The 26,058-nt window shown below is 39.9% G+C and overlaps 1 protein-coding gene across 1 annotated transcript in view; it reads left to right on the top strand.

The window, feature by feature from the left end:
- The first annotated feature begins 14,817 nt into the window (after positions 1-14,817).
- LOC110195881 (potassium-transporting ATPase alpha chain 2-like) overlaps positions 14,818-26,058 on the top strand; it is a 38,481-nt gene continuing 27,240 nt past the window's right edge. Inside the window, 2 exon segments of the mRNA XM_020968814.2 lie at positions 14,818-15,078; positions 25,313-25,507. Of these exon segments, the coding sequence (XP_020824473.1) occupies positions 25,484-25,507 (24 nt within the window). The 5' untranslated portion in view covers positions 14,818-15,078; positions 25,313-25,483.

Here is a 26,058-nt window from a genome sequence, read left to right as displayed (position 1 = left end):
CTATAGTAATTGTAAGCCTTCTTTCATGTGTCAACTTTTCAAAATTTGTAAACAGCCATCTCTCAGCTATGTCTTCTTTCTCCAGACCAAAACATTCACAGTTCCTTCCACCAAGTCTCACAAAGTCTCCCTCCCATCCTAATATCCTAATAATGGAATTGTTCCATTTGTCAGTGTTCCTCAGAAAACAGAACATGGGGAAAATGGATCATTCCTTCTTCTCCACCTCACGCCCACTACCCCTATTTGCTCTTTGGGATCTTCTAACTCTGCAGTTACCCTATTTGCCACAAGAGGGAGAATGTGTGTCAGTAAGGAGAAGGGGAAAGGAGAATTAGTTCACCTTCATTGGGCTGCTTCAAGAGGAAAATGACAAATAAGTGAAATTGCCTGAGATGGAGAGCAATGAAATCAGCGGGTGACTTTCAAGCATCATGGGATAGGCAGAAGTGACCAAATATGCAGCAGGAAGAAAACAGACCTGCCTATATAAGACATGCTTCTTACTCTCTCTAAGAGGTTACAATCTAAGTGGAGAGAAAGCAGTAACACACATGAAACATTTGAGGGAAAATGAAGTGATATCTATTCTGCAGTGCCCTCAGGGTGATAATTCAGAGAGGGGGAGATAAGTCAGTGAGTGCTGGAGTAGCTTTAATGGATGAATGAGATTCAAATAGATAGAGAGAGAGAGAGAGAGAGAGAGAGAGAGAGAGAGAGAGAGAGAGAGAGAGAGAGGATTTTTTTGGTGCTTCTTACTCTCTACAATGTTACAGTCTGAGTGGGGAGAAAGCAGTAACACACATGAAACGTTTGGGGAAAAATTAAATATCTATTCTGTGGTGCCCTCAAGGTGATAGTTCAAAGAAGGGATGACATGTCAGTGAGGGCTGTAGTAGCTACAGAAGGCTAAATGCACATAGGACTTGAGAGAGAATTGGGAGGAGAATAAGGAGCTTAAAAGAGAAAATAATAAACCGCCCCCAAGAAATTGACTCCCTCAAAACTAGAATAGAACAAAAAGAAATCATTGACTCTAAAGGAGAACAAAAAACATAGAACAAAATCAAAAGAAGGAAATGCAGGTGTATTCTTAACCAAACAAGCTTATTACAAAAGATAAAATAGATAACTTTGATTATATGAAACTGAAAAGCTTCTGCACAAAGAAAAGTAATGCAACTAAGAGAAGGAAAGCAATGAAATGGGAAACAAATCCTTGTTATCAAGCTTCTCCAATGAGATTTTGGTATATAAGATATATGAACAATTAACAAATATGTGTGTGCGCACATGTGTGTGTGTGTGTGTGTGTGTGTGTGTGTGTGTGTATTATATTCCCCAATTGATAACTGGACACAGGATATGAACAGTTCTCAAAGAAAGAAATGCAAACCATTTACAACCATATAAAAGAATGTTCCAAATCGCTAATAATAGGGAAAGAGAAAATCACAGCAACCCTGAGGTTTCATCTTAAACCCTGAAAATATGACAATAGCCATTGTTTGAAGGAGAAAATAAGTACTTACATAATTCCTAATATGTATCAGGTTCTGTGCTAAGTGCTTTTACAAACGTAATTTCATTTGCTCTTCGGAACAATTCTTCAAGGTAGATGCTATTATTATCTCCGTTTTACAGGTGAGAAAACTGAGGCAAACAGAGATTAAGTGAATTCCCCAGGGTCACAGTTAGTAGTTATGTGAGGTCAAATTTGAACTCAGGTTTTCCTTGGCTCCAGGCCCCGTTCTCTATCAACAGCACTACCCAACTGCCTCTGAAAGGCTGGAAGATAAGTACACTGATACTTTGTTGGCAGAATTGTGAATCAGTAAGACTATTTTGGAATTATGCAAATAAAGTGACTAAAATGCCCATAAACTTTGACCCAGAGATTGCACTACTAGGTTTATACCCCAAAAAGGCCACTGATAAGAAGGAAGTCCCCATACACACCAAAATATTTATAGGAGCACTTTCATAATAGAAAAGAATTGGAAACAAAGTAAGTGCCCATCAAACAGGGAATAGCTAAACAAATTGTGGTACAAGAATGTAATGGAATATTACGCTGCTATAAGTATAGATAAACGTGGGGAAGCATGGAAAAGGTTTGTATGAACTGATGCAGACTGGTGTAAAACAGAGCTCCAAAAATGCATAATGACTGTAACAATGTAAACAGAGAGAACAATGTAAAGCAAAAGAAAATGTTGCCATAATACAAAAAACAAGCATGGCTCCAAAGAAGAGATAGAAGATATCTCCCACCCCACAGTAGGGGCAGGCCCATGCGTGTGATATATTTCACATATTTTCAGAGTTTTTGCCAGGCATTGAATAGTTTTGCGGGCTTTTTTTTCTTTTTATTTCCTCTTTAAAAAATATTATTTGTTCTGCTGAATGACTCTTTGGAAGGGGAAAAGGGAAGGATACTGGAGAAATTTTTGAAGACACAAAATAAAAGAAATCAAAACAAATTTATTTTTAACAAAGAATTGTCATTCCTCCTGCCCTCCCCCTCCTCAAGAAAAGAAGCTGTTGTAGCTGACAGAAAGACTAATACAGAGGCATAGACTGAAGGCAATAGAGACAGAGGAGAATGGTGTTAAGCATGCCCAGGCTCCACAAGGGCAGCCAGCACCTTGATATACTAGGGGCAGATGAGAGAGCTGAGACTAGAGTGTGGTGAATTTTCCTCTGGCCAAGAATCTAGGTGGCTAGTAGAATGCCTCCTATCTCTTCTTTCTTCCCACTTCCTTTCTTCCTGAAAAGCAGAAGATAGATTAATTGAGAATGTTTAAATATTAAATCTCCATTTCATTTTATAAACAAGATTGAGGAACTGCACATCATGATTTTTATCTTAGCCTGGGGGCTCAAGAGCTTTTATGCTTCTAAAATTAACAATTTTAATAAACTTCCCAAAAGGAAGAGTTTAAACTGGATTCCCTCCTTTCCTTTTGTCCTAAGCAAAGCAATTCATTTTCTCTAGCTAGACCCAGGCTGTTTTGAATAATGGACCCCCGGGCAGTCTCCTCTTGCCTGGGGAGGAAGAGGAGCCAAGGAGAAGATCTTCCCCAAAACTAGTCCAGAGGGAAATAACTCGAGGGCCTGGGAGGACTTGGAGTTCGAGGTGATATAACTGTTCCCAGCCAAACTTTGCCCTCCTTTACATCGTGAAGAAGTATCAGAGCAGTACTTTTGAGGAGGGCTATATAAATGTAAATTATTATAAAATTTCTTGAAAACCAGGCAAAGAAGTTTGTGCTCGATGTAATTATAGGCACTGAAGGTTCTTTGGCGAGGTAGTAGTATGACAGAAAAAAGCAGTGGAAAAAAGTCCCTAAGCTATCAACTCAAATTATATTTTTAAAAATTATAATTTTTTCATATATAATATAAGGAAAGGGAATAAGCATTTATATAGTATTTACTATGTACCAAGAGATGGGGGCGGGGCCCAAGCAAAGATCTTCGTCCTTTGCCCCAAAGGGAATCTGACTCACAGGCCCCAGACCCTCATCTCCCTTTGAAAGCCTTAGGCTCCCTCTTGTCTATAGGCCCCAGAAAGGCCTTCCTTTATCACCTTTTGAAAGTCCTAGCTCCACCTTGATTTTGTGCAGATGCCTTTCAAACTTCTGCCTTCCTGTTCCCTCCATTATCTATTCCCATTGTCTATTCAATCTCTCAGACCTCCCCAATTAGAATTCTTACCTAGACCCTTTTCCCAACCCCCTTCTCTGGCCACCCAAAGTTACTTCAGTATTTAAGATCCACCTTGGCCCTCATTCAGATGCTGAGAATCTCAGGCCCACAAAGCTGAGAACCTCTCATGCCCACTCACCTTTACGGGCGTCACCTAGTCATTGTGATTTATCACTAATGAACTTTCCTCTGGCTGAAGAAGATTTGAGTTGAATTCATTCAGCAGGGCCCAGTACCGCCATCTTGGGGTCCCAGCACCCCAAAAGAGCTAGACCTCTTCACCAGGCACTGTGCTAAGTGCTTTACAAATATCTCATTGGATCCTCACCATAACCTAGCAAGATAGGTGCTGTTATTATCTTTAATTTGCAGTTGAAGAAACTGAAGTAAACCAAGGTTAAGTGACTCACCCAGGGTCACATAGTTATCTAGGGTGGAGTCCTTCTAAAGAACTTGAGGCATAACAAATTTATGTTCTTAGCTGGGAAAGAACCCTGCCATAAAGTATTTTTTTCTATATAAAAATGAGAGGAAAGGGTACAGGTGAGGAGGAGGAGGGAGGGAAGGTATTGGGAAGACATTAATGTTTAGGCAAAAAGAGTAGTGAGGGAGGTTGGGAGCAAAGGAGGAAGGTCCTACTTCTCTGACAGTATAGGTTCTTAGGGGCAGCTAGGTGGCACTGTGAATAGTACCAGGCCTGGAGTGAGGAAGACTCCTCTTCCTGAGTTAAAATCCAGGCTCAAACATTTAACTGTCTATGTGACCCTGAGCAAGTCACTTAACCCTGTTTGCCTCGGTTTCCTCATCTGTGAAATGAGCTGGACAAGGAAATGGCAAGCTATTGTAGTATCTTTGCCAAGAAAACCCGAAATGGGGTCACAAAGAGCCTGACATGAATGAACAAAAACAAAACTGGATTCTTTGCCCTTAACTGAGGTGTCCCAGGACTCTCCTTGGAACCAGTCTACACGGCACAGCAAACTCACCATGAACTCCCTAAGCCAATGAAATCACAGGACCAGTCTCTGCCTCCATCTCCATGGGAGCTACTTAGCCTGTGTTTTCCAATGAATTCTAGATTCATCTATTTCTCATAGGTTAACTAAGGAGGCCTGAGTGCTTCTGAGCACCTAGCAAGGCAGTGGGTCACAGTGGACAATGTTGGCTTTAGGATCAGGGAAACTGGGTTTAAATCCCGGTACTGCCTCTTACTACCAGGGTGACCCTAGATGAAATACTGAACCTTTCTGTCCCTCACTCTCCTTATCTGTACCGCGAAAGGGTGGACTCAGTGACCTCTAAGGTCCCTTCTAGCTCATGACTTAGCATGGGTATTTCCCAGAACAATCTTGGCCTCCTCAAACAATGTGGTTTTTCTTGTAATTTTCCTGCAGTTTGGTCTGAAATTTGCACAAAATCTCCAGGCAAGAAGGTTGTACTGGGTGAATTTGAATCCTGATATTGCTTATAACAGGAGAGAGTAAAGCCTTCTCTGATCCTTCTCCAATGATCACACAGGAAGTCAGAGGAAATGGGGCATCTGTGGAGAGCAGGAAGAATTGATTCTAGGCTATGAATGTAAGCACGTCATTGTTTGTCTGCCTGTAAAATGGGCATCATGATTTCGGTGTGATTGATCAAGCTTCTGTAAAGCTGCAGAGGAGAGAGTGGGCAAGAATGCCTGTCCCCCTAAAAGCAAGAAATGTGAGACATCATAGCCACAAATGTTTCATCAATGAAGAGAGTCCCAGATAAGTTAAAGTTACTTGCCCAAGGTCGAACGGGTAGTAAGTGGCAGAGACATATTAGAACTCAACCCCTCCGACTCCAAAACCAATCAATTTGGGAAGGGAAGACCCTCAGGGTTTCTGCAATTTACATTCACTCCTAGCCAATCAGGGCCCAAACAATGACCAAGTGGGGCTTGGCCTGGGACCTTTTGTTGGTCAACTACTGAGAGCCAGAGTGATCTGGATGTAAGCTCAGCCTCTTTTCTTACCTATCCTTAATCACCGAATGGGCCTCAGTGGAACTGAGACCTGTTAAAGACCTCAGCTTAGAAAGGCCAAGGTCTCCCACTGCATTGGGGCCATCTCCTATTGTCCTGATCTCTATCCTGCCACTGGACCCAGATGGCTCCAGAGGAGAAAATGAAGCTGGTGACCTTGCTCAGCCCTCCCCCAAATTAAACACAGCTCACTTGCGTGTTGTGGCATCACCTCCCTGATGTTATGGTCTTCTTCCAGAATGAAGGATAAACAACAACTCCAAAACAATAATCTTCTCACTGAGCCATACTACTTTCTACGTTCCTACATCAGAGTTCCTAAAATGTGCCATGACTTTGTGAAAAAGTACCAAGAAGAAATAAGAAATCATATTGATTGACTTAGCTATTTTCAGCAATATAATTAACAACAAGTCTGAAGGACTTATGATAAAAAAAAAAAGCTATCCATGCCCAGAAAAAGAACTGATGGTGTCTGAATACAGATTAAAACATACATTTTTTACTTTATTTTTCCTGAGGGTTTTTTTGTCTATGTTTTCTTTTGCAACATGACTATTATGGAAATGTTTTGTATGACTACATAGTATAACCTATATCGAATTGCTTGCCTTCTCGATGGTGGGGGGGGGGAGAAGGGAGAGAATTTGGAAGTCAAAGTTTTAAAAACAAATGTTAAAAATTGTTTTTACATTTAACTGTACATGTAACTGTGGAGAAATAAAATCCTAAATAAAAACAAATCATATTTATCATCATTCTTCCATCTATCCCACTCCCTGGTTCCTCTGACTCGTATTCAGCCAACACTATGAAGCATTACTTCTTACTCTAAGTCTGGAGTTTGGGGCCTAAAATCCATGAATCTCCAGGTCACCTATAGGGCACAATGAATAGAGTGCTGGGCAAGGGAAGATTATCTTCCTGAGTTTAAATCTGGCTTCAGACACTTACTACCTGGGCAAGTCACTTAACCCTGTTTACCTCAGTTTCCACATCTGTAAAATGAGCTGGAGGAGGAAATAGCAAACCACTCCAGTATCTTTGCCAAGAAAACCCTAAATGGGGTCATGAAGGGTCAGACACAACTGAACAACAGCAATAACCATTAATCTCTAGATAGATTTCAGGGTGTCCACAAATTTAGATTAATATATGGTATATGTGTGTGTGTATATATATATATATATATATATATATATATATATATATATATATATATATATATATATATATACACACACACACACACACGCACACACACACACACACACACACACACACACATATATATCTACACATATATATGTGTGTGTGTGTGACTCTGAGCAAGTCATTTAACTCTGTTTGCCTCAGTTTCCTCATCTGTAGAATGAGCTGAAGAAGGAAATGGCAAACCACTCCAGTATCTTTGCCAAGAAAATCCCAAATGGGGTTATAAAGAATTGGACACAACTGCAAAATGACTGAACAACAGTAAAACAAAAGGGGTGAGCCCAAGCGAGGAGTGAAGGTTGTCAGTCTGGATGTCTAAAAGGATTGTGGTGCTCTGAACACAGAAGAAGATGACTCAAGGGGTGGATTTCAGAGGAAAGAAAAGGAGCTTTGTTTTGTGGCATATTGAGATGAAATCGACCTCCAAGTGATTTCATATCTGGTCTAATTGTGCAACTCTTTGTGACCCCATTTGGGGTTTTCTTGGCAAAGATACTGGAGCAGTTTGCCATTTGCTTCTCCAACTCATTTTGCAGATGAGGAACTGAGGCAAACAGGGTTAAGTGACTTGCCCAGAGTCACACAGCTAGTATATGTCCCAGTGTGTCATTTGTATAGGTTTTATCTAATCTAAAATATGGTGTCCATTGTCTTGAATCACTGGAGGGGAGAAATTATTCAGTCTACCACAAAAGAAGCTTTTTCTCTTCTGTTGATATTGAAATGCTGGTTTTTATGCAAAGTAGAGAGAAAGCAAGTGAGCACTGGATTAATCTATACCAACAATACTTGGGGGAATCAACTTCCCTAGGGCCCACCCCACCCAAGCCCAGATTATCAACCAGTGAGCTCTGATAACTAGCTGCCATATGATCAGTGCTTGGTCCTGGGCCCTGTGGAAAGGTACTGAGGGACAGTTGTTATTGCTGAGTTTTTTCAGTCATGTCTCACCCTATGACTGCATTGATTTGCCATTTCCTTCATTTTTACAGATGAGGAACTGAGACAAACAGGGTTAAATGTCCAGGGTCACCCGGCTAGTGAGTTTCTGAGGCTGGATTTTAACCCATCAAGATTAGTCTTCCTGATTCCAAGCCCAGTGTTCTATCCACTTCACTACCTAATTGCCACAGAGGGACAGAATTTTAATGGAAAAAAGCCTTTTTCCTGGGTTCTAGTTCTAGTCCATCTCCTGACTAGCTGTGTGACCTTGGATAGGTGAATTCACTTCCTTAGCTTTCATTTGTAAAATGATGGAGTTGGAGTTTGTTTTTAATGTCCTTTCCATCTTTGTAAGTTGCTAAGGGCACAGACTGAAAAATAGACCTGAATCACTTTAATGGAAAGATGCAAAGTCCCTGATATAGAAAATGTACACTCTGTAAAATCACCTCTATCCGCAATAAATTGTCTGATGACATGCTAGCTTGACCATGGTCAAGCTTTCCCCTGGTTTTGTCAGCATGACTTTCTGCCAAGCATTTCCTTCCTACCCCTTCCTCCCTCATTTCTGTCATTTCTCTCCCTTTTGCTCATGCATGGCTGAAATGGGTCAGAAGGAGAGTTGAAAAGCTGAGACATAGAGTACCCCTAGGTCTTTGGCCAGTCCCTCTATGTTGCCTACTTTCCATAGTTCATTTTTCTGGTTCTTCCAGCTCTACATCCTATGAGCCTATGATTTACAGAAAGGCAATCATAAAAATCACACTGGATAAGGAGGCAGAGATGGGATGCCATCAACAATGGCAAAGGGAACACCAATGCCAATAGGATTCTGTCAGCACCGAAGTATTCTGTCCCAAATTGATCAAAGTTAGAGTATTGGTAGGGACAATGGTGAAACACTACCCATATAGTCCCATTTCTCTAAGTCCCAGGACATGCAGAAGTAGCAGGGGCCAATACCAGAACCTTCTGTATCGTTCCAAGTCTGGGTTTCTGAGAAGAATAAAGGAACAGAAGGAAATAAGCACTGATTAAGCACTTACTTTGTGCCAGGTACTTTACAAATATGACTTCATCTGATCCTCACAACAGCTCTGTAAGGCAAGAACTACTATTCTCCCATTTTACAGTTTAAACTGCCTTTTTCTGAGTTGTGTCTTCATTTGGCAAAGAGATTAAGAGTTGTTGGCTGAGATGATTTCTGATAACTTTCAACCTCATTAAAGCAACTACTTTAAATCAATTAAATTTCTGTAAGAAACGGTGACAGTCAAAACCAGCATCTTTATCTTTGCTCACTTTCTTTTTTTTTTTACATTTACAATGTATATAAATAGATTGGTTTGAGGCGTTTATAATTCCATAATATTGGTCACCTGCTCAGTGTTGAGACACATAGAGGTGAATAATTCTGAAGCAATGGGCTGATGAGGGGCAGCTACGTAGCACTAGATAGAGCTCCAGCCTTGGAGTCAGGAGCACCTGAGTTCAAATCCGGCCTCAGACACACAATACTTACTAGTTGTGTGACCCTGGGCAAGTCACTTAACCCCATTGCTTATCCAATAAAAAAAAATGGGCTGATGAACTGAATACTGAATGTCTGGCCAAGTGGGGCCTCATGATGAATAAGTTCCTGGGACCCCATACATAGAGTTGATCAATAAGGGCTTCCACACAGCAGTCAGTCAGTCAGTCAGTAAATGTTTATTAAGCACCTACTATGTGCCAGGCACTATGCTAAGTCTCTCTGCTATGGGCTAGTATGGCCACCGAATGGTGTCTGATTTGGAATTGGTCAGTATACAGGATATCAATAGTCACCTTAAGAAGGATGATTAAACTTTTTCATTCTGATGAGGGAAGGATGACTTTTAGGGAGAACTTCTCTTCCTCATGAACTTGGTCTGACAAGAATATAAGATTCTCAGGTTGAGAATCTTGAGAAATTTGACATCTCTCGTTGAGCACCTTTGATATATAATTTGAATAGAGATAATTAATCCTCCCTCTGAAACATGCTAGATGCTTGGGTATTGAGCACAATAACTATCACCATAGATTGCTGAACGCCAGATTTCACTGTGACATATTGCATTTTCAAAAATAACCAACTGCAAAAAAATATATAATGCTATCTTCAATCTTTGTCTCTTCTATTTAGGCATTGACCGTTTTCTTTGGTCTAAATAGTCAATGATCTAGCTTCACATAGACAGCAGATTCTGAAATGACCTGCTAACTAGTCTTTCTTTTCTTTTCTATTAAGATCTAATTAATTTCGAAATGATGAGCGGGCAGACTTCAAAAAAACTTGGAAAGTTTGCAAAGTGAAATGAGCAGAAATAGGAGAACATTGTACGTAGCAACAGCCGCATTATGAGATGACTGACTTTGATAAACTTGGCTCTTCACAGTAATACGGGAATCTAAGACAACTCCAAAAGATTCATGAAATTGCCATCACACCCAGAGAAAGAAATATGGAGTTTGAATACAGATGGAAGCAAACTATTTGCTGTCCTTTTCCTTTGTTGTTTTGTTTTATTGCTTCATTCTTGTGATTCCTCCCATGAGTTCTAATTGTTCTTTACATCATGACTAATGGGAAAATATGCTTACATGAATGTATATGTAGAGGCTATATCGCATTGTACACCATCTGGGGGTGGGGAGGGAGGAAGAAGGAGAGGGAGAAAATTTAAAACTCAAAATCTTATGGAAGTGAATGTCGAAAACTAAAAAAGAAAAGAAAAAAATATCTAATTAATTTCACTTTTTTTCTGATGTTATTTGATTTTCATTGTGTTGAGTGCCTTCCAAAACTCTTTTTGAAGAAAGTGTTCATGATAGGCAGGTGTGAAGTTTTTTAATATTCTATAATTCTTTGACTTCTTAAATATCATTATAAGATCTGCAATCCATGATAACTGAGTGTCCCCTCAAATAAATAATGTGTCTTATTGGCCTGTTAAGTTTCCTGCTGTTCCTCATTTGCCCAAATGCATGTTCCTATATCACTTCCATATCGATAACAATGACACGGCAGTAACAGAATAGGCAGGCTCCAGAATATGTGATTTAACCTGTGGGGAGGGACCTGGTATATGAGTCAGTTGCAGCACAGAGTTGAAAGATGTAATTAAATGGATTGATTCTATGAATTTTTGGAGTAAAACGTGAAGTATTCTTTTTTCTGCATGATGAGCAACACTTCAGTGATATGTGATAGTTTCTACTATATAGTTTCAAACACAGGAACAAGCTTATAAAGAAATGTGGGTGGCTCAGAAGCAAAAGCTTTCCAGAAATCAGGAAGCTTCCTGAAGGGCTAAAATTGAGATTGGAATTGTAAACTGAAAAGAAAATCCCCTAATGGGTGAATCCCAAATCAACATGAGTAGAAGTAGATTCCAGACATATAGAGGACCATAAGCACCAAGTTAGAACTAGGCAACTTGAAGTTAGAAAGATAAAGTACCTCCCAGTATGGAATACAATAGGTTCCTTTTTTTTTTAATAAATTAGATTTTTTAAAATAAATTAGATCTGTGGTTTCATCAGTGTAGGGATTTTTCTGTTGGGGAAATTTCTGCCACCAATGCCAGTTGGCACATTCTCAGCCACTGACAGTCTTAGAGAGTTGCCTAGGGCTTGCTAGGTTGAGTAACTTACTGTAAATCACACAGCCAGTGTGTGAAAGGCAGGTCTTGAACTTGGGTCTGCCTGGCTGCAAGACCTCTTCTCTACCCAGTACATCCTGCCACATCTCTTTCTTTTTGGGCTCATCTAATTACCATACCCTTTTGTATCTGTACATTCTTTTTCCTTGTCAATAAATATTCTTGCTTAAAGACAAGAGAGCCTAGATGGCGTAAATAAAAAATAAGATTAGGTACCAGATTCAAGCCCCAAAATACAGTAAATGCTGGGGTTATGATGAGGGTTACATAATTAAGGGATTAAAGTGCACCTGATCTCTGAAATCAATAAGCTGAACAGGCTCAGGGAGCAAGAAAGGTACATGTGACTGAATGCCAAAAGCCAGAGTGAGGGAGGACAGGGTGAATAGCAGTGAATACAGTTGGTTCTGCTATTAAGTTGACATATGCATTCCCAAAAAGCATTATACTAAGTGTTTTACAAATTAATTTCATTTGATCTTCACAACAATTCTGAGAAATAGGTGCTATTATCATCCCCATTTTGCAGTGGAGGAAATTGAGGCAGACAATGGTTAAGTGACTTGCCCAGGGTCTCACAGCTAGTATCTGAAGTCAGATATGAACTCAGGTCTTCCTAACTCCCTGCCCAGTGCTCTATCCACTTTGCTACCTAGCTGCTTAGGTTTTATGTGCTAGAATTTATCCCTCTGTTATGTTGCTCAAGACTCAGTTCGGGGGCAGCTAGGTGGTGCAGCGAATAGAGCTCTGGCCTTGGAGTCAGAAGGACCTGAGTTCACATCCAGCCTCAGACACTTAACACTTTACTAGCTGTGTGACCCTGGGCAAGTCACTTAACCCCAATTGCCTCACCAAAAAGCAAAAAAAAAAAAAAGACTCAGTTCAGGTAGTCTCTCCCTCAGACTTTCTGAGACTAGGAAAGAGATTTTTTTCCCCCGCTCCCACCTTTAGGAGTAATGGCAGCAAAGAAATGAGCTGATTGCTTGGCGAGCCTGAGACTGGATCTCAGGACTCAAGCTTCCTCTTCTGCTTTGTGTTTGTTGCCCTGGGCGCAGGTGATCAAGTCATCACATTGAAATGGCTGTTTCTGGCCTTGGTGGTTGCCTCCTGAGTTTGAAAGGTTTGGTGTCACTGAGACGGTCAGGTACTAGCAGAAAGAGGTGCTCCATGCGTCTCTATTCCTTCTCTGAGGAGATGACCATTGACAGAAGGATCGCTCATGCATACCCACCTATTAATCCCGAAAAAAGGGACCTTAGAGTAAATCACTCAAACTGTACATAGGTATGGTGAAAGTGAAATACCTATCCAGTGGTACCACAGAGTGTTTCATGCTGTAAGTATCAACCTCCTAGTAGAGTACAATGGGAATGATGGGTTACTATTTGATGACTTAAGTATAGATCAATGTGAGTTTATTAATTTTTTTGTGGGGGGGGGTTTGGCAGTGTGTGTGTGTGTGTGTGTGTGTGTGTGTGTGTGTGTGTGTTTGGCTGTACATGCATGTTAGAGAAAATAAACAGCTGTCTTATACCTGATCTTCTATGTTTACATGACTAGAAGCCATCTAGCATCACTATAAACTATAAATGAGATTCACAAGACTTTGGCCTAGTTATCCACCCAGAAAAAGCTAAATGGATGAAGAATGTCTATTACTCATACTGTGTTATGAAGGTGGGTAGACAATCCGTATTGGATAAACATAGCAAATAGACAACGAGTAGGGCCCAGAATTAAATAGCAAGAAGATAATTGTCTTTAGGAAATTGTATAGTACTTTTAATGACCCCGAATTTCTCCCTGAAAAAAAGCCCATTGAAGATATAATTAAAGACTAAGAAGGAAACAAGCATGTTTTTAAAATGTTTTTTTTCAATAAATACAAACATATGTTTTCTCCCACCTCCTTTCCTCCACTGAAAATCAAAAGAAAAACTAACTCCTTTTAATAAATACGCATGGTCAAGCAAAGCAGATTTCTGCAGTGAATCTGCACTCCAAGTCCATCACTTCTCTGCCAGCAGGTAAATGGAACGTTTCATCATGGGTCCTCTGAAATTGTGGTTGTTTATTATGTTGATCAGAAGTTTAGTTTTTCAGACCAGTTTTAGGACTGGCTCAATATCCTTTTCTAGGTGTTCACTAAAGATGCCTATAATTATTATTAAGATATAGTCTTGAATTTTTCCAGAATCAAAGTCAAGATGACTGCCCTATAATTTCCAGACTACTTTCTTCCCTATTTTGAAATTGAGAGAAGCATTTGCCCTTCCTCTGTTCAGTGACCTCTCCCATTTTCCATGATCATTCAAAAATCATTGAAAGTGTCTCAGCAGTAACATCAACCAGTTCTTTCGAGCCCTTTGAGAGCTCTGGGTGGGAACACCCACTAGCTTATCTGGGCCTAGGGACGTGATCTCCTTAAAGGCAGCTTTTATCTCCCTATTTATCTTGGATATCAACTCTCTATTAGTAATTCTTATTATATCCTTTCTAAAATAATGGTCACTCTCCTAGGCAGAGATAACAAGAACAAATTTCTTATATTGATAAAAAAAAAAAACACCAAATTTTAGATTTAGAAGGATATGCAGGACTAACTCAAACCTCCAAGAGAATTCTAACTATAACACATCCAGTAAGTGCTTAATAAATGTTTACTGATTGATTGATTGGAATATACTTTCCCAAAATCTAGGGGTCATACCAGACTAAGTCCAGCTCTCCTCTCTTCTATCACAAATTTTAAGATATACGGGGCACTTCCCCAATTTTCCATCATTTTCACCCTAGCTACCAGTAACCTTATCAGGAATAATTGATGCAGAATAGCAATTTCTTTAACTAGTTCCTGTAACTCCTGAAGAAGGAAGTACTTGCCTTTCCCTCCAGCAAGAAGGCCTTCTCATCCTCAGCAAAAGATTCTTCAGGTAGAACAACAGGCAGATTAGGTTCTGAAAAAAAGATTTTCAAGGAAAAGATGACAGTGTAAGAGACAACAATGGAGACTGTTGAACAAGGCTCTTTTATTGGAATTGAAGCATCAGTGTGAGTAGACTGCCTTTCACATCTGGACTTGCAGATTGCCAGCAACTTCCTTTCACACAAACTCAGTAGTAGTCAAGCTGAGTGTCCTTTCTTTGTCCTCAGTTATGTGACTGGAAAATTATTTAAATTAATTTGATCTCAGTTCTAAATAGCAACAGTTGCCTTGGTGGTTTCTTGGACACTGTCTGCCTCACAGGACTTGTTTAGAATCCCCCAGATCGACATAAAGGTGAAAGTCAGAATCTAGAATGGTTTGAACTGAATCCAGCCTTTTAGGTCATGCTTTTTCAGTGTTTCTTCATTGGATAACATGAAACTGGCATTGTAGACCAAATGCCAGATTCTGGAAGGGAGAGTTCTCTGCCCAAAGTAAATTACTTCTCCCTGAAGAGCCAGAGGACTCCTGAAGTATGGCATAGAACCTTGTTCCTCTAGTTTCAATCGACCTCAAGCTGGTGGTACCAGGTGAGCAAGATTGCTTTCTTGCCTGTAAAAAGGGCAAAGGGAGGGGGAAAGGGATGCCTCTCCTTTTGGAATTTGTACACATTTCTCATAAGGGCTAGTTAAGAAATTCATAATTAACGTGTAATTTTACATAGAATTTTAGAAATGTATGGTCTCTCTCTGATAAGGCTAATGGAATTTCCTCATGTAGATGGAATTATTTAAAATAGAAAAAAATGGTTTGATAATTATGGTTTTGGGGATGAGAAAAATAGATGGCAGTTACAAAGACTAGGAAAAACCAGGGCATAGAGGTGGTCCAATGGAGAGTGTTTTGGACCTGGAGGCAAGACTATTTGAGTTAGAATTGCCTTAGGCGATTACTAGCTGTGTGACCTAAGCAAACCACTTAATTTCTCTCTGGCTGGATTTCCTTTGGGTAAAATGGGGAAATAGAAACGGCCCCAATCTCACAAACAAGATAAAGTGGAGATAATCAAAGGTGGGAAAGCTCTAGCATTAAAAGGGATTAGGGAAAGATTCTTTTAAAAACCGGGATTTTAGCTGGGATTTGAAAGAAGCCTGGGAAAGAACAGGCTTGGAGACCAGCCTGCAAAAATGCCGATACTGGAGTCTTCTGCAAGGAATAGCAAGGGTCAGTTTCCTTAGATCCTAGGGTTAAGCCTGGGAAAGGGGGAGTAGAATGTAAGAAAACTTGAAAGGCAGGAATGGATCGTGTCATGGAGGGCTTTGAATGCCAAACAGCATATTTTATATTTGATCCTAGAGGTGATAGGGAGCCATTGGAGTTCACTGAGTGAGAGGTAGAGGTGGTAGCATGGTCACATCTGTGCTTTAGGAAGACTCATTTGACTGTTGAGTCGAAAATTAACAGGAGTGGGGAGAAACGAGGCAGGATTCAAGGAATTTTTCTGGCAGTTTTGATTAAATCTCCTAAATTTCCCATTCAGAGCCTTCCTAGATTTCTTTTTTGAGGGGGGAGTAGGAAAATTTTGCATGAAAATACATTCTTAAAAATTGATGGAAACTGGCTCAGCTCCACCAAGGCAGTGTGCAATACAGAGAAAAGATGACTGGATTTAAAAGCAGAACTGGATTCAAATGCTGACAATACCACTATTTGGTGCCAGTATTGGCTTGGGTAGAATCATTTAAACTCTCTGGTCTCAGTTTCCTCATTTGTGAAATGAAAAGGTTACCCTAGAAGATAAGTTCTAAATTTACCGACCTCTGATCCTAGGCATTTGCCATAATCTCTGCTTCAGAGTAGGCTTATTTCAGGATTTCCTACTATATATTTTGTATGCTATTTTAGGTGCTAGGAGATGCAAAGACAAAAAAAAAATGGAACAGTATCTCCCCCACCCCTTCACTACTATTGAGATTCCCTCCTATTTACCCTTATATATTTTGTATATCTTTAGTTGTTTGCAGGTTGTCTCTCCCATGAGAATTTCAGCTCCTGGAAGACAGGGACCCTGCTTTTGCCTTTCTTTGTATCCCCACACATAGCCCAGTCAGTGAGTGGTATATTTGACTCTTTGTGATCCTATTTGGGATTTTCTTGGTAAAGATACTGGAGTAGTTTGCCATTTCCTTCTCCAACTCATTCTACTGATGAGGAAATTGAGGCAGACAGGGTTAAGTGGCTTGCCCAGGGTCACACAGCTATTAAGTATCTGAGGTTAGACTATGAATTTGGGTGTTCTTGACTCCAGGCCTAGTGCTTTATCCATTGTACCTCCTTGCTGTCTGGTATATAGTAAGGGCTTAATAAATACTTGTTCACTGATTGACTTCCTTCAAGGAATTTACAAGTCCCTAGGAATGTCACCAGAAGGTTAGGCCAGAGTACTAATGACATTACAGATAAAAGGTTATGTTCCTCCAAAGGCTTCCCACGCCTCCTCCCCAGCACTTAAGTGGTCAATGTACTAGCTTCAGTAAAATGTCAAACTCCAGGGCAGAGGTGCTCAAAAGAAAAACCTGACTTGTGGAAGCCTAATAGTCAAAACCAGGAAGTGTCAGAGCACCACAGATTTCAGATGGTATCAAGTCCAAAATCCACTCACACACACCTACTTTCTGATGCCTCTCCACCTAGACTGAGATATAATTCAGTGATTTGATGGTACAAAAGACCCATGGCTTGAGGAAACATTGGTCATAGGTCTGATCCCCATATAAGCTGACCAATTATTCCACAGTCATGGACTATGCCCCTAAACTCAGGGCAGACTCTCACAAATGAAGACATGCAGGACTCAGCATAGATCCATTATTATTCTTGGAAAAATAACTGGAAAGTCATAAATTCTCCCAGGAGTCAGGCAGTGACAAGATCTTGAGATCATAGAATCTTAAACCTGAAAGGGTCATTAGAGGCCATTTAATTCAACTTCTAAAGAAGTCCAGCTTTCCTGACAGGTATTCTGCCTTTACTTCAACATCCACCAAATGAGGGAAAGCTCATTGTTTCCAAAAGTAGTCAGCCATTCCATTTGGGGGATAACATTATTTGGGAATATTCTTCCTTCTATTGAGCTGAAATTAACCTCCTTATAATTTATGATGATCCTGCTTATGTTCTTTTGAGCTAAATAGAATAATTATAATTATTCCTTTAGAGGCAACATGGTAAAGTGAAAAGATTACTGGATTTGGAATCAAAGGAACTGGTATAAATCCCAGTTTTGCAACTTACTACCTGAAGGATCTCAGATAAGATATATAGCCTTTCCAGGCTCTAGTTCTTCATCAGCTCCCGTGGATTTAATGACCATCGCTACACTGATTATTCTTAAATTGACCTTTCCTGTCTCAGCCTCTCTGCTGACTTCCATTCTCCTCTCTCCAACTGCCTTTCAGATATCTCAAACCAGATGTCCATTGTTGCTGTTCAGTTGTTTCAGTCAAGTCTGACTCTTCATGACCCCATTTTGAGTTTTCTTGGTAAAGATACTAGAGTGGTTTGCCATTTCCTTCTTCAGCTCATTTCACAAATGAGGAAACTGAGACACACAGGGTTAAATGACTTGCCCAAGGTCACATGGCCAGGGAGTGTCTGAGGCCACATTTGAACTCATAACATCATGATATCAAACTTAAACTCATTGTATCCTATTTCTACCAACAAAGTCCAGCAGCAAGAGATAGAAAGAAAAATTCCTTTTAAAATAACTGTAAACAATATAAAATACTTGGGAGTCTACCTGCCAAAGACAAACTCAGGAACTATATGAACACAATTGCAAAACATTTTCACATGAATAAGTCAGATCTAAATAATTGGAAAAACAGCAATTGCTCATGGGTAGGCTAAGCCAATATAATAAAAATGACAATTCTGCCTAAACAATTTATTTATTCAGTGCCATACCAATTAAACTACCAAAAATTATTTGAAAGAGCTAGAAAAAAATAACAGCAAAATTCATCTGGAAGAACAAAAGGTCAAGACTATCAAGGGAATTATTTTTTTAAAAATGCAAAAGAAGTGGCCTAGCAATACCAGATCTCAAACTATATTATAAAACAGTAACTATCAAAACTATCTGGTACTGGTTAAGATATAGAGTGGTAGATCAGTGAAATAGATTAAGTACACAAGACACAGTAGTAAATGACTATAGCAACCAAGTGTTTGATAAACCCAAAGACTTCAGGCTCTGGGATAAAAACTCACTATTTGACAAAAACTGCTGGGAAAACAGGAAAGCAAAGTGGCACAAACTAGGCATAGACCAACATCTTACACCATATGCCAAGATAAGGTATGGGTACATGATATAGACATAAAGGGTGATGCCATAAGCAAATTAGAAGATTTACTTCTCAGCTCTATGGAGAAGGGAAGAATTTCTATGGAGAAGGGAAGAATTTATGACCAAACAAGAGATACAGCTACAAAATATAAAAAGATAACTTTGATTATATTAAATTAAAAAGCTTTTGCACAAACAAAACCAATGCAATCAAAATTAAAAGGAAAGCAGAAAGCTGGAAAACAATTTTTAGAGAAAGTATCTCTGATAAAGCCCCCATTTTTCAAATATATAGGGAACTGGGCCAAATGTGGTCAAATTTATAATAATACAAGCCATTCCCCAATTAGCAAGTGGTCAAAGGGGGATATGAACAGGCAGTTTTCAGATGAAGAAACCAAAGCTATCTGTAGTCATATGAAGAAGTACTCTAAATCACTTTTGATGAGAGAAATGCAAATTAAAACAACTCTGATGTACATCTCACATCTACCAGATTGGCTAATATGACAAAAAAAGGAAAATGATAAATGATAAATGCTGAAGAGATATGGGAAAATTGGGACACTAATGTACTATTTGTGGAGTTGTGAACCAATCCAACTGTTCTGTAGAGAAATTTGGAACTACATGTACAAAAATATTTATAGCAGCTCTTTTTGTGGTGGCAAAAAAATTGGAAACTAAAGGTAAACCCATCATTTGGGAAATAGCTGAACAAGTTGTGGCATATGAATGTAATGGAATACTATTGTGCAATAAGAAATGGTGAACAGGCAGATTTCAGAAAAAAAACATGGAAAGACTTGTGTCAATTGGTGCTGAGTGAAGTGATCAGAACCAAGAAAATATTGTACACGGTAACAGCAACATTATGTGATGATCAACTATGAATGACATAGTTCTTCTCAACAATGATCCAAGACAATTACAAAGGACTCATGAAGGAAAATGCTACCCATATCCAGAGAAAGAACTGATGGACTCTGAAGGCAGATCAAAGCATACCACTTTCACTTTATTTTTTCACATTTTTTTCCTTTTGATCTGTTTCTTCTTTCACAGCTGCAACTAATATGAAAATATGCTCTACACGATTGCAAATATATAACCTATATCAAATTGCTTACTATTTTAGGAAGAGGGAAGGGAAAGAGGGAGAAAAATTTTAAATTCAAAAGCTTGTAAAAATTAATGCTAAAAATTGTATTTGCATCCAATTGGGTAAAAACCATTATTAAAAATAAAATAAATAATTTTCAAAAAAGGATGGCATAAGGGTTGCCTAAGAGCTGTTTCTCTCTAACTGAAAGCTTTGCTTAGAAAACAATGCAAGGTCCTCAAATTCATACTTTAATCCAGAAAAATAAAGTGGCTGCATTAATTTAAAAAAATAGTTTTGCACCATGGATAAAAATTTATAAAATATTTTTGCTAAGTTTCTGATCTAAAATACCTGTTCTGAAAATTAAATGAAAAAAATTAAAGAACTTTAAAAAAAAAAGAACTCATCTTTCCTTCTAAACCAGGAGTGGGGAACCTGCAGCCTGGGGGCCACACGAGGCTCGACTCCTCTTACCTTCTCTATTACTGAAGAGGGCAACACCATCCTCCCAGTCACTCACAACCTAAGAGTCATCTGGACTCCTCACTATCTCTCATCCTACATATCCAAGCTGTTGCCAAGGCCTGTTGATTTTACTTTCGCACCATCTCTCAAATACACCCCCTTCTCTCCTCTGACACTGCCATCACTCTAGTGCAGCACCTCATCACCTCACATCTGGATTATTGCAATACACTGTTGCAGGGTCTGCCTGCCTCAAGTCTCTATTCCATCTTCCATTCAGCCACTAAAATGATTTTCCTAAAATGCAGGCCCAATTATGTCATGCCGCCTACCTCCCCCACTCAACAAACTCCAGTGGCCTGTTGCCTCCAGCAGCACATACAAAATGATCTATTTAGAATTCATAACCCTTCATAAACTAGCCCACTCCCACCTCTCCTGTTTTCTTACACCTTACTCCCAAAGTACTCTTTGATCCAGTGACACTGACCTCCTGGCTGATCCAGGATTAAGACATCCTACCTCTAGGCTCTGGGCATTTTCTCTGGTTGTCCTCTATGCCTGGAATGCTCTTTCTTCCTATCTAACTACTGATTTCCCTGGCTTCCTTTATTTATTTATTTTTAAGAGGCAGTGGGGGTTAAGTAACTTGCCCAGGGTCACACAGCTAGTAAGTGTCTGAGGCTGAATTTGAACTCAGGTCCTCCTGACTCCAGGACCAGTGCTCTATCCACTGTGCCACCTAGCTGCACCTTCTATGGCTTCCTTTAAGTCCCAATTAAAACCCCACCTTCTATAGGAAACCTTCCTCAACTCCTCTTAATTCCGGTGCCTATTCTGTCAATTACTTCCTATTTATCCACTTGCTCTGTATATATTTGCAGGTTGTCTCTCCCGTTAGTTTGCAATCTCCTTGAGGACAGGGATTATTTTTCACCTCTTTTTGTAATCCCCAGTATTTAGTGCCATGCCTGGAATTTAGTAGGCGCTTTAAAAATGTTTATTGATTGCTGATCTGTAAAAAGGAACTTTAGATGATCTCTAAAGTCATTTCCAGCTCTATATGGTTTATGATGTGATTTCACCCCCATATTTTATGCAATCCAATAAAGTTAATTATTTTGATAAGCACTGGGAATATGATGCAGTACGGTATTATTGAAAAGAGCATTGGATTTAGAGGCAAAAGATGGATTAAAATACCATCTATACCACTAATTATCTGTGTGAACTTGGGTAAAATACTTCAACCCCCTGGTCCTTAGTTTCTTTACATTTAAAATAAAGGGTTGGGTTTTTTTTTTCTTTTTAAATTGGAGGAGAGGGAAGGAGAGGAAATAAATGGTTATTCTTGACAGTTTAGCACAGGGCCTGACACATAGTAGGTACTTAGCAGTCGCTTGTTGACTTAACTTGACTAAAAAAAGAGGGGAGGAAAGGAAGACAGAAGCAGAGGGGAGGTGTTGTAGTAGATAACCTCTGAGAGGCCTTCTAGCTCGAGTTCTGTGATGCTCTGTACCCACATACCACCAGAAAAGTGGGCCAGTCATGGAGGGGAAAGGAACACTTAGTATAAGGACAGGCCAAGTGCTGCCTTAGCAGCCATGAAATATTAAAAGAACCCGATAGTGCTTAAAGTTTATAAGATAACTTTACATAAGCTATATCATTTGGTCTTCCCAAAAACCCTGAGAAGCAGGTACTATTATTATTTCCATTTTATAGATGAGGAAATTGAGTTAGAGGTTAAGCACTGGCCCAGGGTCAAGACAGCAGGCATCTCAGGGCTTCCTCACTCTGAGTCCATAGGTCTCTCCACTAGGCCACCTTTGTTGTTCAGTTGTATCCAACTCTTTGTGACCCCACTTGGGGTTTTCTTGGCAAAGATATTGGATACTGGTTTGCCATTTCCTTCTCTAGCTTATTTTACAGATGAGGAAACTGAGGCAAACAGAACAAAATGACTTGTCCAGAGTCATACATCTCAGGAAGATGTTCTTCCTAACTTCCAGGCCTGGCACTCTATCCACTGTACCACCTAGCTGCCCTTGCCCGATAATAACTAACATTTATATTGCCATTTAAGATTTGCAGAGCACTTTGCTTATTTTCCTCAGTACTCAAAACAACCCATTTCCAGATGAGGAAACTGAGGCTGAAAGAGGTTCTTCAGTGATAGTGACATTTATTAAGCACCAACTACATACCACACATTGTGTTAACTGCTAGGGATACAAATATAGGTAAAACATAGTCCCTGCCCTCAATGATCCCACAAACTAATGAAGAGGAAAGCACACAAATAACTATGTAAAAATAAACTATATGTAGGATAAACTAGAAATAATCAACAGAGGAAAGGCACTAGAATTAAGAGGGGTGAGAAAAGGCTTTCCTGCAGAAGTTGAGATTTTAGATGAGACTTGAAAGAACCCAGAGAAGAGGGGCAGCTAGATGGTGTGGTAGATGGAGCGCTGACCCTGGATTCAGGAGGATCTGAGTTCAAATGCAGCCTCAGACACATAACACTTACTAGCTGTGTGACCCTGGGTAAGTCACTTAACCCCATTGCCTAACCAAAAAAAATAAAATAAAATAAGAGAAGACAAGAAGTCAAGATGATGAGGAAGAGCCTTTCTGGCTTGGGGCACAGCCAGTGAAAAAGCCTGGAGTCTAGAGACAGAATATTTTGTGCACAGAACATTAAGATTGGATCCAAGAGTACATGGGGATGTGTAAGATATAGGAAGACTGGAAAGGTGGAAGAGGAATGCTAGGTTGTGAAGGGCTTGAAAGACAGATTTTAGATTTGATCCTGGAGGCAATAGGGAACCTCTATACTTTATTGACTAGAGAGATGACATGGTCACATCTGATCTTTAGGAAGATAACTTTGACAGCTGAGTGGAGAATGGCCTAGAGTGGGGAGAGACACGCGGCAATGAGAGCAAACAGCCAGTTATTACAATAGTCCAGGTGTGAGGTGATGAGGGAATGAACCAGAGTAGTGGTAGGGTCAGGGGAGAGAAGAGGGCACATTGAGAGGTACAGCAAAGGTAAATCAAAAGGTGATATTCATGGGGAAATTTGGAGAGTGCATTATCTCCCTTGTGCTTCAGGGCACTGTGGAATATCCGGAAGGTGAGGTAGGAAAAATTTTAACAACAAAGGAATGAGACTGGGAGAAAGGTATCATTTGTTCTCCCTGGGACATGTCTATACACACACCTGCTGGGACCCCTGAGAACTGGGCATCCAGAAGATGCCACATAGTCACTACAGTGGTGACTGAACTTGGATCCCTTGAAAAGTTCAGGGCAGATGTTACCCAAAGGGATCTATGGTACCAGAAGAAGTGTAGGAACTGGTGGTGGAAACCTGTATGTCCAGGTAGGCAGAAATTCTTTTCTAAAATTAATGAAAAAGAGAATGACTAGGCATATTCTCCCACAGTCAGTTTTTAAAGATATTAAAGTCTATGAACTCTCTTTCCCTTTCACCTGTTCTGCTCCCCTCCCCATTACCAAATGGAAATTAATAATTCAGGTTTTTCTTCCTTCCTTCCTTCCTTCCTTCCTTCCTTCCTTCCTTCCTTCCTTCCTTCCTTCCTTCCTTTTTCTCTTTCTTTTTTTCTCTTCAATTAAACCTGAGTTCAGTGATATTAGCTTCTCTGTTCCATAATTATTGCTGAGAATCATTTCTTATAGCATAATAGTAATCCATTACAATCATAATATGACAGCTTGTTTAGCCATTCACCCAATGGTGACATCCCCTTGATTTCCACAAAAAAGAGCTGCTATAAATATTTTTATACAAATAGGTTCTTTTCCCTTTTCTTTGATCTCTTTGGGATATAGACCTAGTAGTGGTATTGCTGGGTCACAGGGTAGGCATGGTTTTAGAGCCCTTTGGGCATAATTCCAAATTGTTGTCCAGAGTGGTTGAACTAGTTCTCCACCAACAATGCATTAGTGTCCCAATTTTTCCATATCCTTTCCAGCATTTGTTATTTTCCTTTTCTGTCATATTAGCCAATATGATAGGTATGAGGTAATCTCTCAGACTTTGCATTCTCTAATCAATAGTCATTTAGAGCATTTTTCATGTGATTATTAATAGTTTTGATTTGCTCTTCTAAAAACTGCCTTTTCACATCCTTTGACCATTTATTAATTGAGGAATGGCTCTTATTTTTTATCAATTGGGTCAGTCCCCTAGATATTTGAAAAATGAGACCTTTAACAGTGCTTAGATTCCAAATGAAGATACCAACAAAAGGATAAATGTGTATGTCAGCAGAAACTTTAATTCCACTATATGCAAAGGGGAGGAGCACCTTTCTTTATACCTACATGTGCCACCTAGGGGCTTATTCTCATAACAGATACAGGCAGCAGAGAGAGAAGATAGAATTTATTAAAACACAAATAACTGAAAGAAGTCAATTAGAGCTGCCTATTTTTCCAGATACTTATTGGCCATTGAATAAGCAAGAGAATGTGGCTCATGTCTGAGTATCTCATAGACACCAACCCCTACTCCAACACCATTTGCCTTCTCAGTTACTTTATAAATATTGCTTTAAATTAAGGCTGAAGAATGTTTATATGAGGAGGTGAAAATTAAAGATCAGTTTGAAGGAGAGGCCCTTCCTTCCTTCCTGTCCTCATCCCAGCTCCCAGAAGCCCTTGAGTAGAGGCTGCAGATTTTGCATCCCTAGCCCAAGGGATGCATCTACTTCTGGTATTATTCCCCCACCTCCTTAAGAAGGGCAGAGACCAGTTTGGACCAGCCCTTAGAAGTAAGAGTGGGAGGGTCCCACCTACTTAAAAAGAAGAGAGCATGGGCTTGCTTCCCTACAGGGAGCAGTACACTGAATCTGTCTGGATGTCTACAGATGGAGAAACCCACAGCTAAGCCCTAGAACCTGGTAACTTCTCTGCCGGAACCTGTGAACTCCTGTGACCTGATCGACTGGACTGCTGAGTTCTTTTGGCTTAGGGCTCAATTCCTTCAATTCTTCACCGCTCTCTCTGCCCAGGACTCCACTTCACCTCAGACTCTCCCCATGGCATTTGCACTCATGGGCAAGGTGCGTGCTGTGATCTACCCATCCTCAAACCCCTACCCCTCAGTCTTGGGTTGGTAGAAGGGAGAGAGGGACTAATGTGGCAAAGTGATGTCCATATAGATGCCTACACCACCTTAAGGACACTGCCTGCCTTTGCTTGGAAAGACCTGACAGGTCCCAGGGTCTGGAAAAGGAAGGGGGAAAATGGGGTTTGGAGGGATTCTACAGAGTAGAGAAAGCAAAGAATAAGGGATTGAAATCTGCTCATTACAATCCCTCTGTCCTCGGGTTTTATTAGTTTCTTCACAGGTGAAGAGCTTATCCTCACATCAATTTTATGAATTCAACTGTCTACAAAAAATTTATAAAAACTCCAGGCTGAATGTGAATATATGAGCCCAGATCTATTGTGGGAAGGAGAGAGGAAAAGAATAAATTTATCTTGGAACTTGAATTGGGGAAGAACTAAAGAAGAAGGGTGGAATCATAGTCTTAGGGAGCTTCCTTCTGTTTTAGCTTCTTCAGCTCATGTCATTCAAACTTAAGTCCCTTTTCTCCAGAAAGGGGACTTA

The sequence above is a fragment of the Phascolarctos cinereus genome, unplaced genomic scaffold (genome assembly GCF_003287225.1).
Source record: "Phascolarctos cinereus isolate Bilbo 61053 unplaced genomic scaffold, phaCin_HiC Scaffold_726;HRSCAF=1367, whole genome shotgun sequence".
Taxonomy (NCBI): domain Eukaryota; kingdom Metazoa; phylum Chordata; class Mammalia; order Diprotodontia; family Phascolarctidae; genus Phascolarctos; species Phascolarctos cinereus.
The sequence above is the reverse complement of the archived record's forward strand: the minus strand, read 5'-3'. Positions and strand labels throughout refer to the sequence as shown.